Genomic DNA, 19534 nt, shown 5'->3' with positions numbered 1-19534 from the left:
GTGAAAAATTTAAGGGGGTCTGAATAGCTTCCGTACCGACTGTAATTTTGAATCGCGTCAAAACCAGTGGCCGACCGATCGGCTGCTCAAGGAGAGTTGCCAAACCACGGGCACTGCGCTATAGTTCAGTCGGGTTCGGCACCGGTGCTCGGTGTGCGCCAGCCTTAACCACCATAACCTAACCTTAACTCATCCTAAACTGCCTTAACCCCAACCCTAGTCCTAAACCTAACCATAATAAACTTCTTTGGTTTTTTTAAAATTATATTTGGGATGGACATCTCGTTACATGTGTGTAGCCTACCATTCGCGCAATGCAGGAGCCAATCATGTTGAAGCGGGGCGGGTCTTGCAGAGAAAGGGCGCGGGATTTCTAAGAATGTCTGTGAAATGGGATGTTCCCTTTTCGGGGTTTTTGTCTTTTGTAATTTGTTTCGTCTTTGGTAAAAGTGTTTTGTTTTTTGTTCATTTGTTTCCTGAAATGTAAAAAGTGTTTTGGCTTTAGTTCATTTCTTTCCTGAAATGTAAAATTGTTTTGGCTTTTGGTAATTTCTTTTCTAAAATGTAAAAGTGTTTTGGCTTTTGTCAATTTGTTCCCTAAAAGGGTGTTTCACAATTTGTTATATTGTTTTGCATTTCCAGGCCACCGTAAATACAGGCAAATTGTAATGGCAAAGTAGACTACACTGGCTATTTATGTAGCTCCTTTGGGAAAGAAACAAACAAACATTCACCATCACTTTGACTGTGCACAAGGTGCACTCAAAGACCATCAACAAAACAGGACATCTCAAACGCGGACGAAAAACCATCCATCCATCCATTTTCTGAGCCGCTTCTCCTCACTAGGGTCGCGGGCGGGGTGGAGCCTATCCCAGCTATCATCGGGCAGCAGGCGGGGTACACCCTGAACTGGTTCCCAGCCAATCGCAGGGCACATACAAACAAACAACCAGTGGCACTCACAGTCACGCCTACGGGCAATTCAGAGTCTCCAATTAATGCATGTTTTTGGGATGTGGGAGGAAACCGGAGTGCCCGGAGAAAACCCACACAGGCACGGGGAGAACATGCAAACTCCACACAGGTGGGGCCGGGGATTGAACCCAGGTCCTCAGAACTGTGAGGCTGACACTCTAACCAGCCGTCCACCGTGCCGCCGACGAAAAACCACTATACCAGATGGCGGCAAAGTAAACTTTTAATGGCTTTGGACTTGGCACAAAAACGTTGAATAGCAGAGATTTTCAGCGGGTAACGGAGGATAGGTTGCAAACAAAATTACACAAATATACAAATTCCCCAATGCTGAACTGCCAATATGTGCGGGTTCACTGAATCTTTGTTAATTTACCTATATCAGCGACGTATAGTGACAGGCACAACAATTCAATGTTCTTCCAGTAGATTGCAAAAGGTACAATTAACCTTTGTATCCATTTGTTACCATTAATAATACAGAATAATAGCTTCGTGTTCAACTAAACCGGCACAGATTTCACACTGTGTACATTTGTGAGTAAATTGAAATGAGATCGTCATTATTTCAGAATACAGTATATACTTTTTGTGACATTTTTGTTTGGTGGTATGACATATGAAATATATCTAATGCAAAATACGGTATGTGCCTTAACTCAGTAAAGGTTGGGAAACACCGGTGCAGACTGTGAAGGTGTACCGAATGAAGTGACCTCCTTTACGTAAGTGAAGCACTGTGACCCCAGGCCACACAATTACCTGCATGCATATTTCATAGATGCGTATCCATTACCGACTGCACCTGAGTGTCACATCAAAGAGAAGGAGAAGGAAGGAGGTTACAAAGAGAGAATTAAGTGAGGAGTAGAAAAGAGGTGACAAACAGCCATGATAGGGAAGAAGATGCGTTTGAAGTGAAGATCTCTCTTACGACAGACAGACAGATGGATGGATAGCCATGACAATATAAATTAAGTTAAACTAACCATACAAACTAAGTTACAATAAGTGACTCTAAGCTAAAGCAAGCGCGCTATCTGTGGAACGTCACATGAACAAACCTGGATAACAGGTTAGCAGACTTCCTTCCTGTGTATGCTGCAATAACTAGCATTAGGCCTCCATCCATCCATCCATTTTCCGTACCGCTTATCCTCACTAGGGTCGCGGGCATGCTGGAGCGGGCGTGCCCAGCTATCTCCGGGCGAGAGGCGGGGTAACACCTTCAACTGGTCGCCAGCCAATCGGAGGGCACATAGAAACAGACAACCATTCACACTCACAGTCACACCTACCATGCATGGTTTTGGTAACCCACGCAGGCACAGGGAGAACATGCAAACTCCACACAGGCGAGGCCGTATTTGAACCCGGTCCTCAGAAGTGTGAGGCAGATGTGCTAACCAATCGTCCACCGTGCCGCCTCGCATTAGGCCTGTCACAATAATTACTATATTGACTTATTGTTCGATAAACAAAATGGACATGATAGTTTTTCCGAACTCAATAAAGTCATTGTTGTGGTGAAGTTAAGTGTTTACTATGTACGCTAGCCCACGAGCTAGCGAGCTAAACAGCTTGCTCCTCCGCAGCAACATCGTTTAAAATGTCAGCGCCTTGTTCTGAGTTGTTGTGTGTGTTAGTCCCCAATTAACACACACACGGGAAAATTAAGTTTATTTAGTCTAACCTCAGTTTATTAAATTGACCACAGCAAACATATTTGATTGACAGGTGAAGGTCTCGTCTCCAGCGCCTTCCTTCAGTGGATCAACCACACAGTCCTGCAGCTCGAGGGCGGGCCTTATTTTTTCATGATTTCAGAGGCATAAAAAAAAAAACGATATTATAATTTATTGTGATAAATATATTGTCCTAAAAAATTTTATATCATGACAGGCCTAACTAGCATAAAACTATGGGTTGATGACATGATGGTCGGATGATGAACGTAACTTGCTAAAATTGTGTTGTTTTTTTATGGCTGGTGTATATGGAAAAAAGTTAAGTACATCATTAATATCATTTATTTATACAAATATGATATACTATGTATGTAAACACGAATAAAGCGTAAACATCGAATATTGTCATCTCGGTAGCTCTTTAGGACATGTTATGCAAAGTGAAGTGAATAATATCAACGAAGTAAATCTATGCTAAGATAAACCAAGGTCAAATAAACTCAAATAGGCTGAGTTACACTAAGCTAAGATTGAATATTATAAAGTAATATTTAAAAAATAAAAAAGCTAAACTAGGCTAACATATGGTAGGGCTGATTAGGTTAAGCTAAACTAAGTTAATGTAAGACATCATAAAAGCTAGCTACGCTCAAATGGGTTAAAGTAGGCTATAGGTACTGCAGTTTTAATTAAAATAAACTGAGATAAAATAAAAAAGCTAAGCTAAACTAAATTAAACAAATGTAGAGTATGTAATCATAAACTAAGAAAAGCGAAGCTAGGTTAAGGTAAAGTTAACTAAGTTCAACTAAGTTAAAATACACTCCAATAAGCTAAGTTAGACTCAGCTAAAATAGGATATAAAGTAAGCTAAAATGAGCGAAGCAAAGCTCGGCCAACATATGCTAAAGCATGTTAGGCTAAGCTATTATAAATTAATTGAAGTGAAGGTAGGTTTAGCCAGACTAAGCGAAGACAGGAAAACATCAAATTTTATAAATAAATAAATGTATAATAACAATTGATCAACAGGAACAGGAACTGCCAATCCAAATATGGACCTACAGGTCCAAACAGGAAGTGGAGTAAAGTATTCACTCCACCGGTCGTCGACACGCTCTCCAAAGCCTTCTTCGGACTTGAAGAGCGTATCCTCCTTGGTCTCACCCACCGTGGTCATACTCCTACCCCAGTATGCGCCCACGTCCTCATTGTCGCCATCTTTATCTCCCCAACAAGAGGGGTCCATAGGCCTGGTGCTACCCAAAGACCCCCCAAGTGAAGCACCAGGTAACCTTGTCAATGTTGGTTACCTCTGCCATTTCTGTAAAATAAAATAAATAAATACGGTTTTATTGTTGTAACATTAAAGCTTTTTTTTTTTTTTTTTTTTTTTTTTTAAATAAAAACAAATTTAAATAAATAACAACATGAACATTTATTTTTTTCTGGAAAAACTACATGATTATCGTACTACTACTCCTTTTTTTCCCCTACTAATCTTATAATATTGTGGCTTTTATCTTTGAGTATTCTTGGAATATTACAGTGAACCCCTGCATATTTGTGGTTTGGCATTTGCTGATTCATCTATTTGGGGACTCCTATCCCCCATTATACCTGGAAACCCCTGCTTATTTGCAGTATTTTTTCACGATCCCTAGCTTAAATTTTGTAAAAAAAAAAAAATATATATATATATATATATTATATATATGACTTTAGTCACTTTAATGTGCCTTTTTTGGGGAATAAATATGACTTTAAAGTCAATATTATGAAATTTTCCCAGAATCTTTTTTCAATTACCTTTACATCTTTTTTCTTGTATCAGAACTTATTTTTTCGAAAAACAAAAAACGTGATTTAAGGCCCCTTTTTAAACTGAACAACAAAACAAAACAAAAAATACTATTTTTGTAACGTCATACTTCTTTCCTGGAAAAGAACTGACTTTTTTTTCCAGGAAAGAACATGCCTTATTTCTTGAACAAATACAACTTTATTTTGCATTATTTCTTTATTTACTTTATTATTACAAATCGTAGAAATACTACTTCTGAGCAAACAAACCTCCAGAAATGAGCACTGCATGCATTCTGCATGTTCTTACTTTCAGAACACTAGTTCAAAACACTTCAGACAATAGGTTTGAACGAGGTGGTGACCTTCAGTGCAGCTCGTAATGATACTGGCATACAGGAAAGATGACATCTGTCCACACTGCATCACATGACATACAACAGACAGAAGCAAAGAATCAGTGAAGATGTTTCATCAATGTTGCAAGTGTTACGAAATAATTTCTACCTGTGTCTTCAACTGACATTTGATTTGAATGGTTCTATTTCATCGTTGCTGACCACATGAAGGCGGTGCTGAAAGCACTGAATATTCCTTCGCAGACGCGCAGTTCGAGCAAGTACACCAAAAAAGTCACGTGATCCCCCCATTTGTCACACTTATATCCCCCCCATCGGGTATAAGTTCCGGTTTCACACGGGGTTCAGTTCCTCTTTTCTTTTCGCACAGTGTTGAATACAGCAACTGGAGAATAAATACCACTTGTCTGTCGGACATTTCCCCGTCGCTGGTAGCCTTGTGACTGTTGAGTCGTTGCTGCGGCGCTTTGCCCTCCAGCTGCGAAAAATAATTTGGTTTGTGTTGAGAAAGGGTTTGGTGCCGCAGTGCTGTCTCCTTTGTTTGAGACTCGGTGTGGTAGAATGACTCTGACCTGTCCCAATGAGACTAAAATAAGGTTGTTGACTCTACTTGTTCTTCACTGTGGAATGGTTACTACACCATCGTATGTGTTGCAGTGTGACTATTGATTGGCCGATTTAGCCTGGTGTTTGCGCCCAGGCTACTCGGCTCTGCTTCGTATTGTGTTCGTTTCACCTCCTTTATTGCTGGCGAGGGTGGTGTTCCTCGTCCCCCTATCCCAGCTTATGGCGTTGCTTCAACCTGCTGTACAGTTTCCTCGACCTTTGTTGGGTTACCAGTGAGCTGATGACCTTCTTGGGCCTGTGCCGCTTGTGCACGCACTGGCTGTATTGGTGGCTCCTCGGCTCAACTTGTGTTCACGCTCTCTGCAGGAAAGCAGTGTGGACACCTCTGTCGTATGCTTTAGTGACGCAGCTTTGCAGGCTTTTGCTCTTGTGACAAGGGAGCTCAGGCGGATGATGTCCTTCCCGGTTCAGACTCTCCACGAGGCGTGGGTTGCACAGCCTCCTTTGACAGGGGTCACATGCTGTTGCTCGTGGCCCCCTTCTGGCCAGCCCAGACATGGTTCTCCCTATTGCACAAACTCTGCTTCAGTGAACTATCCTGTCTCCCCGACGGGACTGAGCTGTTGTCTGAACATGGAGGTCAGCGTTGCCATCCCAATCCTACCCGCCTCCACTTGCGGGTTTTCCCGGTGTATGGCCTGACTCTCTGCTGAGAAGCTGTGCGGAGCCTGTCCTCGTGACTTTGCTGGATTGATTCATTCAGTGCTTTCAGCACCGCCTTCTGGTGGTCAGAAGAACGAAAGTTACGTATGTAACTACGGTTCTAAGAATCCCGAATGAACGCCAGCGTGCTCTGTCACTCAGAATCCTCGTGTTCACGTGACAAGATTCTGTAGGAACTGAACCCCGTGTGACACCGCATGCGCAAAGGGAATATTCAGTGCTTACAGCACCGCTTTCTGGGGGTCATTCATGAACTCAAAGAACCCTGTCAACCACGTCGTCAACGTCACAGCAAGTACCAATAACGTTGCACTCGAATTTGTGTTGTTTTAGTGATATATATACTGGACAGTGAAGCCCATTTATCACTGGGGATACATTGCAGGCCCACCCGCAATAGGTGAAAATCTGCATTAGTAGAGAGATCAGCTATCATCTAGTTTCCATAATGCTTATCCTCACTACTTATCCTCGCACTGTAACTCAATAAAACACATCTAAACTTATTAAAACCAACTTTTCTAAGTAGTTCTCACCTGTGCTACTCTTCTGCTGTCAAGAAATGGGAGACTATTGTATAACATCCCTTTGAGGAAAGAAAAAGAAGAGTCTCTCACTCGCTTGCAGTTTTACAAAGAGGTAAGGTGTGCTTGCTTTCTAACTCCTAGTTGGAGTTTAGTGTCAAACTAACACATATAGCAAGAGAAGTAAACGTATATTTAACAACCAAACTGTTTCACCTAACGAAGGTTTGCTGGCTTAATGCTAAGCTTAAGATAATAGAATTGGCATAGCTGTTATAGTAATTATAAGCCTTCAAACAACTGCCACAATAAACACACACTGAGCAGCAACATATACAAACAAAGTAGAGGTGCAATGATTAATTGATGAATCGGCAAATAATCGATACGATTTTTGATCATCTATTAATTATTTAGAGATCTTGTTTAAACAAAAATGATCCAAATCCTTGGAATTCAGCCTCTTAATGGTAAATTTTAATCCATCCATCCATTTTCTGAGCCGCTTCTCCTCACTAGGGTCTTAATAATTATAATTATTATAATAAAAAAGCACCAAATCTAACTCATGTTATTTATTATAATAATAAATCAGACTGATTATGTTTGTGTTTCATCAAAATATGTTTGCAAATATCTTCTTTTACTTTGGAAAATAATGATCAACATTTTTGCCTATTTTCCTATTTCCTACAGTATTTTATATCCAAACCAGTAACTGAATCATAATCATTTTATGTATGAGCATTTTCTGCACTGTCAATTTGAAATAATGTCCTGTTTTTGGATAAAGGAATGGAAATTTTAAAAAAGTTTTTTTTTTAAACGGATTAATTGATCATCAAAAAATAATAATCAACAGATTATACAATTATTAAAATAATCATTAGTTGCAGCCCTAAAACATAGTATACAGCAATACTCACAGGGAAAGCCATCAGAAAAAACATGCAGCACCTGTTTCAAGCCATGAAAAAAAGATCACTTAATAATCTACAATATAGCGGTGGCGCGAAAGACAAACCGTGATATACTGTGGGTTCACCATACCGTCTTAAAAAAGTAGTCACCCTTTGAAGAAGTTACTTCTGTAAAATAAACTGATTGAAAACTAAAACAAAGTACAACTACTCGCCTTTAGAATAAGCATGGTAAAATAGAAGGTATTAAAATTAAAATGAAGTATAACTACTCAGACATGGGTTTCAAGAGAAGTTGACAACTTTACAAAAAACTGAATGAAAAAAGTAGAACTACTCTCAAGAAGAAATGGAGTGCAAGAATAGACTTCTCAATTGTCAAATAAAGTAAATCAAAACTACTTAGACTTTGAAGAAAAAATATAACTTGATTAAAAACTCAAAAGTAAAACTACTCGTCTTTTGAACACACCTGTCATAAGTCCAAAGGGAAATTAACCCAGGCTTTGTACTTGTTCTAAAAAATGTTATGATTGTATTCGTTTTGCTCATCCATTGATTGTTGCTGTTTTTATTTGCTGTGCCTGGAAGGTAACATTGTGTTTCATGAAAGGATATAAACATTAATTATTATTATAATATATATATATATATATTTTTTTTTGTGTACAGCAAGACCACCTGGAAAACTTTGAAGTCCACTACAGCCATAATTGACACTATCACAACCGGGCTGAGGCACAGATGGCATTTATTTTCAAATAAAGGTCTTCTTAAAATGGTGTCTTCATTTGAAATTTACACTAGTGTCACATTACACATTAACACACAAACTGGCATTAGATTACGTCTGTAAACTGGACCCCGGAGTTAAACTGTAACTATTTACGATTGTTGATTTTATCAGACAACCAGGCAGCCCGCGGTGCCTCCTCTCAGTTTATTGTGACAATATATACGCCACTTCTCTTCCGTGAGCGACCGTCATAAGCAGGCAAAGGACGGGAAAGGACAATGTGCTCGGTGATAACCAAGGTGACAGCGAACCGACTGTGCCTGGCAGTAACGCTAGGTGGTCTCCGTAGGTACACCGAGGGCTTGAGTGCCTCGGTAGCCGGGGACGGGCGCTTGTGCGCGGGGACGAGAGCCCGCGGTGTCCTGCTGGAAGGGGGGAGGACGTACTCATCTGGGACGCAATTGAACGACCGACCCTTCTTCAGACAGGTAACTTTCACTTTAATTAGTTAACTTGTATGACGGTAATGAAATTTGTGGCTCTGTTTGTTCGTTTCGGCTGGCACTAGCGCTGTAGCGTTAGCCTACTAAAATTAGCAGCGCTAGCTGTCGTTCATAGGGTCACAGTACGTAAACTACAGTACTCTTTTCCAACACCCCTTTCGCGTCATAATGTTTGTAATGACACAAAATGTTGACAAATAAGGTGACCTAGTTCCGTGGAAAGAGCATTAAAGGTATGTATTATCTGAACTAACCCAGTAATCGCAGGTTCCTCCCATCTTCGCTTATAGAAAAGCAAATGACAAAGACGTCATACAAAACAAGTTCTAAAACATTCTTTACCCAGTTTTTTTTCTTCAGCATGAACTTGCACCAGTTTCCACAGAAATAATAGAAATAGATAATGTTCTTCTAAAACTGTCCCTTTTGTCAAAACATGCAAACATAATAAAATCGACATTGTAAATGTTCAACAATTTAACATAATAAAATGAGTCATCTAACTGCATGGATTGAAGTCTAAAACCGCACCCCTCCAGCTCTTTCACGCTTGTTTTTTAAATGTAGAGTTGTCCAGGTGAGAAAAACCGACCTTGGCTTGGAAGCTCATACAGTACCCTAGGGTCTAAAGTTTCTAATGTGCATAAATTACCACCTTTACACTGTAAATTGACACCATGTCTTTGGCGATGTTCAGCAGAACTTACTCCGCTATTGCCTTCCACCGGGCTCCTTGTCATACAGAACAAAACGTGAATAACATTAAACTAAAGTCTTTCGTGCGGCACGGTGGACGACTGGTTAGAGCGTCAGCCTCACAGTTCTGAGGTGCAGGGTTCAATCCCCATCCCCGCCTGTGTGGAGTTTGCATGTTCTCCCCGTGCCTGCATGGGTTTTCTCCGGGCACTCCGGTTTCCTCCCACATCCCAAAAACATGCATTAATTGGAGACTCTAAATTGCCCGTAGGCATGACTGAGAGTGCGAATGGTTGTTTGTTTCTATGTGCCCTGCGATTGGCTGGCAACCAGTTCAGGGTGTACCCCGCCTCCTGCCCGATGACAGCTGGGATAGGCTCCAGCACCCCCGCGACCCTAGTGAGGAGAAGCGGCTCAGAAAATGGATGGGTGGATAAAGTCTTTCATCATAAAAGTCCAATTTGGCAACACTCACTGTGGTTTTACCTCCAATCTGTTCGCAGCTATGTTTTCACTAATTGCATGTCAGCAGGGAACAAACTCAATTTAATTTAAAATTGATTAATTGCATAGCCCTAGTGTAGTTAGAGGTGGTTTCTAATTAGGGTTGGGCATCGTGAATCGAGAACCAATGAGAAATGGAACTAACGTTCCGGTTCTCCTGGAATCGTTCATATTAAAAAAAATTTGGTTCCCAGTTTCGATGCCTACAGTCCGGCGACCCCGAAAAAGAACGTGCTGAAAACCAATGAAGAACACACACGAAGATGTGCTTGTGCTCAACGGCGGTGGCGAACAAGTCTTAACTTTGTTAAAATTAATGACCAGTCGTCTCAGTGCAACACTTGGAATAAGATTATATTGTGCAAAGGAGACAAAATTCACAAAAACGTTGTCTCACAGTATCACAAACACTAACCCTGTGCGGTGGGTAGGTAAATAAATCAATGTTTTATAGCATTTGGTTCCATTCAATACTCTTTTTCTTGCCTACTAGGTTTACTTTCGCTTTCAAAATTCTCCGGCGTCGTGTGAAGGTACTTTTCGTGCCAAAATGCTGAGTTCCGGTGCGTACCCTTCAAAATAAAAGGCTACAAGCTGAAAACAGGAAGTGTTGGAGACTTTGTGCCAATTGGCTGTTACCCAGGGCCCAATGGCCAAATTAATAAATCTTTGCCAAACTCACCATTGCGTGTTTGTTTTTCTCTGAAAGGGTCACTAATTAAGAAACTCACACAAGATTACTATTTGTTCCGCTTTTTTACCTCAGAGTTCAGTAAAAGTACAAAGTTACAGAATTCTGGGCTGTTTTCTCTCTCTCCCTGAAGCCGACTTCTCACCTGCGCCGCACGTAGACGAAAAAGAGCGCTTTTCTCTCTTAGCCCTTACAATTTGTAGCTGATAATACAAGTGTGGGAGGGCCGAGTCATCCTTGCGTGGTTCCATCATATCCTTGTTCTGCGTCCTTCACGTTTATCTGGGTGTCCTCTGACGTCGCCATCCTGTGACAAACAAACCACACAAGCACAGCTCCTCGTGGCCGAGGTTACTTTCAGGCCACATCTAGTTTTAAGCAAGCAGTACTAAATAAGAAATATATGGACAAAATAACAGAAGTCCAGTTTAAACTTGCACATATAAACTAATTAATGTGATAAAATAGTTGCAATAACAATGCTATATTAAACTTTTAGCTGAAACATTAATTAATGAATATTAAGTCAATTGGGTTAGGTCCGCACACATTGCCGTTCATAGCTTTGATATTGATACTGGTTATTTTAGTCTATGCTGCGGGCTGCTAAGAAAATGGATGTTCATAATATGGACACCCTTTATGTAAACCATGCAAACTTTTTTGACCCAGCCACTTAAAAGAATCAGAATCGAGAATCGTTTGGAACCGGAATCGAAATGAGGAACCGGAACCGGGACCGGAATCGCTCAAATTCGAATGATGCCCAACCCCATGTATAATTGTGAATAACATAAATTTTGTTATGTATTGATAATAACAAACCCCCACTGTGTGTGAGAAGCTGTTTGAATCAGAGAGCAGCACCTACTCATACCTGCTGGCTGACGCTATCACCAAGGACGCCATCCTCATCGACCCCGTACTGGAGACCATCGACAGGGACCTGAAGCTCAGTCTGTGAATTGGGCCTTCATCTGAGAGTAGCAGGTCAGTACGTCAAAATGTTATTATTCAAACCTTTCGGTGCCTCAGTGTGAATGAACCTCGCCGCGTTTCCAAGTGAACACTCACTGCCATGCGGACCACATCACCAGCACGGGGCTGATGAAGACGAGGCTAGCCGGGTTGAAAAGCGCCATCTCCAAATTAAGCGGCGCCACGGCGGACATCCTGCTGTCTGAGGGAGACAGGATCACCTTTGGAAAACATGTAAGAAAATATGTAATGTAAAATATTAAAACATAACAGCCTAACTTTGGATCACGTGAGACAAGCATATAGGAAGAAGATAACGTAGTAGTCTAAATCTTCACTCAGTGTCAAAACAAAAATTAAGAAAATGTATGCATTGTAGGGGTCCCAAACAGTATCCCAACAAAGCTCATTCACTAACACCCCATGGAATCGTCAATTGACTATGACTCCCTACAGTATCTGACGGTGAGAGAAACGCCAGGACACACAGATGGCTGCGTGACACTGGTGACGCAGGATCAGTGCATGGCGTTCACCGGGGACGCGTTGCTCATACGAGGATGCGGCAGGACAGACTTCCAGCAAGGTAAACAGTGTTTCTCTACTCTCTCTAAACTGTTGGAAAGTTTATAGTGCTAGCTTCACCCTCAGGCTGACAAAGTTACAGTAAATACATGCGTCAATACTAGGGTTGGGCAACGATTCCGGTTCCGGTTCCTTAGTTCGATTCCGGTTCCAAACAATTCTCGATTCCGATTTAGGGGGCTAGGCCAAAAATGTTTGCATGGTTTAAATAAAGGGTGTCCAAATTATGAACATCCATTTTCTTAGCAGCCCGCAGCATAGACTAAAATTAACATTTCACTCGAGGTTCTTTAGAACCATTATCAGTATCAAACCTATGAACCAAAAGGCAATGTGTGTGGAACTAACCCAATTGACTTAATATTGATTAATTGTTTCAGCTAAAAGTTAAATACAGCATTGTTATTTTAACAATGCCAGGCACTGCTGCCTAACAGCCAAACCCCCGCCACCCATGACTCTCTGTCCCCCAGAGATGGGTGTATGTGGTGCATTAAACGTGGGGATAAGTGTGTGTGATGCATTTAAAATCCAGGTGGGCAGGCAGGGCAGAGGGGCAGGGCGCACGCTCCGGGAAACAGCACAATATGTGATTAGCCAGAGTTAATTCATGATTTAACAAAGGGGACATTTACTTTTTCACACAGGGCCAGGTAGCTTTAAATAGATTTTTTTTTCCTTAATAAATAAGATCACTGTTTAAAAACTGAATTTTATATTTACATGGGTTATTTTGGTCTGGTATTTACATTTGTTTGATGATCTTAAACATTATAAAGTGGGGAGACTAGGGAAAAACATAAGAATTTGAGAAGGGGGAAATACCTTTTCACAGCACTGTACCTGTGAAGGTATGGAAGCTTATAGGAAAGGTGGCTGTAGAGTTTTTGATCAGGTTGTTGAACAGAATTCTAGCAGGTGAGAAGATGCCTGAGGAATGGAGGAAAAGTGTGCTGGTGCCCGTTTTTAAGAACAAGGCTGATGTGCAGCGGTTTGGAAACTATAGAGGAATAAAGTTGATGAGCCACACAATGAAGTTATAGGAAAGAGTCATGGATGCTAGACTCAGGACATAAGTGAGTATTTGCGACCAACAGTATGGTTTCATGCCTTGGAAGAGTACCACAGATTCATTGTTTGACTTGAGGGTGTCGATGCAGAAGTACAGAGAAGCTCAGAAGGAGCTACATTTTGTCTTTGTAGATCAAGAAAAATCCTATGATAAGAGTACCCAGAGAGGAACTGTGGTACTGCATGCAGAAGCTTGGAGTGGCAGAGAAGTATGCTAAAATAGTACAGGACCTGAGGTTAGACTGGAATCCCCGTGGACCATGATGTTCACAGATGACATTGTGATCTGCAGTGAAAGCAGGGAGCAGGTGGAGGAACAGTTAGAAAGGTGGAGGCATGCACTGGAAAGGAGAGGAATGAAGAGTAGCCGAAGTAAGATAGAATATCTGTGCATGAATGAGGGGTGGAGGGGGAAAAGTGAGGCTATAGTGAAAAGAGGTAGCGACGGTGGAAGACTTTAGATACTTGGGGTCAACAGTCCAGAGCAATGAGGAGTATGATAAGGAAGTGAAGAAACCAGACCAAGCAGGTTGGAATGGGTGGCGGAACGTGTCAGGTGTGTTTTGTGACAGAAGAGTCTCTGCTAGGATGAAGGGCAAAGTTTATAAAACAGTGGTGAAGCCAGCCATGATGTACACGGATGAGAGACAGTGGCACTGAAGAGACAACAGGAAGCATACCTGGAGGTGGCAGAAATTAAGATGTTGAGGTTCTCTGTTGGAGTGACCAAGTTGGATAGGATTAGATATGACCTCATCAGAGGGACAACCAAGGTTAGATATTTTGGAGACAAAGTTAGAGAGCGCAGACTTCGATGGTTTGGACACATTCAGAGGAGAGATAGTGAGTATATTGGTAGAAGGGTGATGCGCTGTGGCGACCGTTAGGGTCGCTGTGGTGTCCCTAATGCGACAAGCCAAAAAAAAAAATCAATGAACACTGTTATATATTGTTTGTTGAAAAGTAGTACAATAAAAATAAAGATCTTTCCCTAGCCATAATTGTGCAGCCCTACATTGTCATGTAATACTGTGAGCTGTCCTACTTTCGGGTCACTGATGGTGTAATGGCACACTTGATGGAGTTCGGTGCAGGTAGCATGTGTTCAGTTCCCACTCAGTGACGGTGTGAATGTGAGTGCAAATGGTTGTCTGTGTCTTTATTTGCCCTGTGACTGACTGGCGACCAGTTCAGGGAGTAGTCTCCCTTACGCCCGAAGTCAGCTGAGATGGGCTCCAGCACCCCGTGACCCTGAACAGGATAAGTGGTGTTGAGAATGGATGGGTGTACTACTGTACTTTATTTTAGTTGTACTCAATGTACTTTATCTTTACACTTGCTAGACAGTTAAGACGAATGATAAAACTTTATAGTTATAATGGTAATAGTTTGAGCCTGTAACCAATAACATAACTTTATATTATTTCCTCTTGGACATTGTGACTTGAAAGTCATTGTTGGAGGTTTGTGACAATGCATACCGGAGAGCCTTTGTTGTTGTAATTTCCGCTTACAGACACAAGAGAGCAGTAATGAACTCAATGCTTACATTGCTGAACCGTGGACATTTTCTGTCTCCATCAGGTTGCTCCAAGCGGCTCTACAGTTCCATTTACCACAAGATCTTCACCCTGCCCGACCACTGCCTCATTTACCCGGCGCATGACTACCGAGGTGGGCAATATTTGCGTGTCACTTAAGTAACTTCAGCTCAGCACCCAGTGTCTCCTGATGATTAACGTTCCAGGTCAGACAGTGTCCACTGTTGGTGAGGAACGCATGTTAAATCCTCGCTTGACAAAGAGCCTGGAAGAGTTCGTGACAATCATGGAGAACCTGAATCTTCCAAAGCCTTCCAAAATAGGTACGAAATCTCAAGTAATATAATCTCAGCCAACCCCCACATCGCTTCAAGCGGGTTACACGCATACCGATTTTTGAAATGCGAGAGACCCCACACATGATGAAGAAAAAAAATCTCTGTGTCTTTACTGTTCTTCTAGTGGTTTACTCCAGATGACCAACACAGCATACAACACACAACACTGTCTGTTGTAGAACCTGTGAGAAGCAGTATGGTGCCACAGGGCATTCAGACTGATGGAAAATATAAAGAAGAAAGAGGAGTTGTAGTAGCAATAGCAGTACTAGTAGTTGTAGATTAAGAAGAAATAAAAAATGCTAAGATAACTGTTTGCGTCTCTGGTAACTGTATTTGTGATTGCAAAATCGTGTCCTTGTCATTTTCTTTTTGTGGTGAATGACTTTTGAGACAGGTCCCACAAACACGTAATACAATTAGTTGCTCCTCTATTTGTGGCTTTGTAGCTAAAGCGAGCTTCCTGATTGGCTATCATTCCGTCGCAATCATCAGTGTCAGTGGTTTGGACCAGCTCTGTGTTGACCACACATAAGCATTTGCTGTCGTGTATTTTGGACAGCTTTAACATTTATGATAGTTTTGGATCAGATTTAGGAGGGGGGAAAAATCACTATTAATACACCCTACACCTAAATTATACATTATATTATTATATATTATATTATTATATGGCGACACAGTGGGCGACTGGTTAGCACATCTGCCTTACAGTTCTGAGGACCTGGGTGCAAATCCGGCCTCGTCTGTGTGGAGTTTGCATGTTCTCCCCGTGCCTGCGTGGGTTTTCTCCAGGTACTCCAGTTTCCTCCCACATCCCCAAAACATCCATGGTAGGTTAATTGAAGACTTGAAATTGCCCGTAGGTGTGAATGTGAGTGCGAATGGTTGTTTGTTTATATGTGCCCTGCGATTGGCTGGCGACCAGTTCAGGGTGTACCCCGCCTCTCGCCCAGAGTTAGCTGGGATTGTCTCCAACACACCCACGACCCTAGTGAGGATAAGCGGCATGGGAAATGAATGAATATTATATATATCATATTGGCCTAGATAAAAAATTTTTAGAGACATTCAACAATCAGGCCTTTGCTGACTTCGATCGGAAGTGAGGAAAAATATTAAAATTCAGCCTGATGGTCTCTGTGTACTGTAACTCGCTTTATCTCTTAAGCTGCTCTTTTCTCCTTGCAGATATTTCAGTGCCTGCGAATCTGGTCTGCGGAGTTCATCACATTTGAACACCCTGCACAAGAGTGGACTTAAATCAAAAGTATTCCAAATTGTTTATTGTAGCATTACCCCCCCCCCCCCCCCCCGAATGAAGAATCGCACTTCACTGATGAATTTTCAGGTTTAATGGCAGCAAGCCATCAACTTGCTTGGGAATACACAAAAAACAAGGTGTAAACTAAAAGCCATACTCTTAGAGCCATCTATCTTAACTCACTTGGGGTTATTCACACACACACACACACACACACAGAGAGAGAGAGAGAGAGAGAGAGAGAGAGAGAGAGAGAGAGAGTGAGTGAGAGAGAGAGAGAGAGTGAGTGAGAGAGTGAGTGAGTGAGTGAGTGAGTGTCATGTGCTACCATCTTATTTTATTGTAAATTTGCCCTAATGGAAAGCATGTGCTATGTATCCACATATTGAACTGTCACATTTGCATTGGGAATCACTGAGGTCCATGTTTCTATTGCATAAATTGAAAACATTGACTAAACTATGAGTCAACTCTCTTAACAACACGCCTGCACTGCCTGTAAGACAGGTTTCCCCCCCCCCCCCCCTCTTTAAACCATTGTTGAAGAGGAGTGTTAGCCCTTGACACATACCAACAACATAGCAACTTCTGGCCATCATAGAGTTTAATATTCATCCTAATTACCTTCAGTTCATCTTCTCATGTTAGAATGAATATTAAGTGAAGTGCTGCCATTTTCAGTTGGTACTATACTGGATGCATACATCCATCCATTTTCTGAGCCGCTTCTCCTCACTAGGGTCACGGGCGTGCCGGAGCCTATCCCACCTATCATCGGGCAGGAGACGGGGTACACCCGAACTGGTTGCCAGACAATCGTAGGGCACATACAAACAAACAACCATTCACACTCACATTCACACCTACGGGCAATTTAGAGTTGTCAATTAACCTACCATGCATGTTTTGGGGATGTGGGAGGAAACCGGAGTGCCCGGAGAAAACCCACACAGGCACGGGGAGAACATACAAACTCCACACAGGCGGGTACGGGGATTGAACCTCGGACCTCAGAACTGTGAGGCAGACACTCTCACCTGTCGTCCACTGTGACGCCTGGATGCATACAGTACATGATATTAATACAATATGAGCAATTGTAAAAAAAGTAAAACTACTCACCCAAACTGTCATACAATTACAGTGGTGCCGTGAGGTACAAATTTTATTCATTCCGTGACTATGCCCATAACTCAAAACACTTGTATCGCAAGTCATATTACCATTCAAATGAATATAAATCCCATTATTTTGTTTCTTGCTTCCCCTGAAAAAACAACCAAAATGTTAGAATATGTTTTTAATAAGGCAAATAGCACTCTATAACATTGCACTTTATAAGAATACTTAGTAATAATAATGTAGTTAAATAGAATGTAAAGATTTAAACAGTTTGTACATCATGATTAATTTATTGCGGCTCCTTCTGGTGTGCCGATTGGCCACCAGGGACAGTATAATACAGTCATGTGGACACAAACGAATAGGCCTGTCACAATAATTACTATATCGACTTATTGTTCGATGAATAAAATGGACACGATAGTTTTTCCGGACTCGATAAATTGTCATTCTTGTGGTAAGCCGGCGTGCGGATCACACAGTGTGCTGACAGAGTGGGACGGCTGTGTCATTAGCCGTTAGTGGACTTATGGAATGCTGGTGTACCGGTACACTCTTGCCGGTGTTGGCTCCGTCCAATACTCCGCAGCCTTGCTCCATGTGCAATGCCGAGATTCACACGACAGAGAAACTTAAGGGGAAAGTTAACTGTTTTTGTGTTCGCGAGCTAACGAGTAGCCTGCGAGCTAACGAGTTCAGAAGATAAACAGCTCGTTCCACCGCGGCGATGTCATTTAAAACATCAGAGCTTTCGCTCCGAGTTGTTGTGTGTGTTAGTCCCCAATTAACATACACGGGGACGTTAACTATTTACTAAGCATAACCTTACTGGCACACGTTATTCAGCCAATAGTTGACTACAGCGAACGTCAGTGTACATTTGACTGACTGGTGAAGGGCTCATCTTTAGCGGACCAACCACACAGTAGCTAGGAGACTTTATGTCATTCTGATTGAAATCATTTTAAGATGTCTGATCAACTGTTCATATGTGAGGGGATCTATTCTAATCTGGTGTACACGTGCACTACTCGGAACAGCCGTGTGACATGTGCACTTCGTTGTGAACGTCACGTCATTAATCAAGATGGAGGTCCGTCGTCTATTCGGCACAGTAGTTTAGATTGTTTTTATTCGTTAATGTAAAAAACACTTGATTAAAAAACACTTATAAGTAGCTAGAAACAAGATCTCTGTCACATACGATCTTTGTCGAGCGCCGCCATATTTACAGTGTGCGTAAACGATGATGTCACCACGTATTTACATCGATACGAAGCATGCGCAGACAGCTTTTCCCGGGTCTATTCTGAATGATTGTCTTCATGGTGAAAATGTTTGGCAAAAGGAATATTCCATCCCTGTGAAACCGAATAAAATTCTATTCAGATTCAACCTGCTTATTCTGATTGAGGTGTTTATATGGAGCATTTCATTCGGCTTGGGCTTCTAAACCGATTATAATTGGAATAGAAGACTCAATGTAAATCAGGCTGGTCTTCCAGCTCTTTATTATTTATTTCAGACCCAGGGAGATCCAGATCACAGTAAAGAAAAACAATTTAAGAGGGAAACAAGAAAGGAAATTATAACAACAACAATACTGATTTAAGGGCAAAAAATAAAATAATAAGGGTGGGACTTATTTTTCATGATTTCAGAGGCATTAAAAAACATTATTGCTTATCGTTATAGTTTTGGGGGCAATATATCATTTAAAAATAATTGTTATCATGAAAGGCCTAGTAATGAAGTTTCACAACGACTGTAAGTGACTCGGTAAGATGGAGTAATATTAGTCATTTTTTGCAGAGGATGAAGAATATATGCCTGTGAGTACTACTCCACCAAACTATCATACAACTAGTATAGAGAGAAGTTAACTACAGTACAATAAAACCGAATGGAACTAAAATAAAGTCAAACTACTCTACCTTTTGAAG

The 19534-nt window shown here is 41.5% G+C and overlaps 2 protein-coding genes across 6 annotated transcripts in view; one reads left to right on the top strand and one right to left on the bottom strand.

The window, feature by feature from the left end:
• themis2 (thymocyte selection associated family member 2) overlaps positions 1–9081 on the bottom strand; it is a 25839-nt gene extending 16758 nt beyond the window's left edge. For 4 of the 5 annotated variants that reach the window (XM_061674141.1, XM_061674145.1, XM_061674146.1 and 1 more), the window contains exon 1: positions 1741–2783. In XM_061674141.1, the coding sequence (XP_061530125.1) occupies positions 1741–1757 (17 nt within the window). In that variant the 5' untranslated portion in view covers positions 1758–2783. Of the gene's footprint in view, positions 1–1740; positions 2784–9055 lie in introns of those variants that run through there. The other variant, XM_061674142.1, reaches the window with a different exon arrangement.
• Positions 8465–19534, top strand: ethe1 (ETHE1 persulfide dioxygenase). The gene is given in 8 exon segments (XM_061674147.1): positions 8465–8786; positions 11537–11647; positions 11649–11682; positions 11756–11904; positions 12127–12256; positions 14911–15000; positions 15074–15190; positions 16397–19534. Coding segments are annotated over 8 exon segments (888 nt in total). The 5' UTR covers positions 8465–8576; the 3' UTR covers positions 16444–19534.

Source organism: Phycodurus eques, chromosome 4 (genome assembly GCF_024500275.1).
Source record: "Phycodurus eques isolate BA_2022a chromosome 4, UOR_Pequ_1.1, whole genome shotgun sequence".
Taxonomy (NCBI): Eukaryota; Metazoa; Chordata; class Actinopteri; order Syngnathiformes; family Syngnathidae; genus Phycodurus; species Phycodurus eques.
The sequence above is the reverse complement of the archived record's forward strand: the minus strand, read 5'-3'. Positions and strand labels throughout refer to the sequence as shown.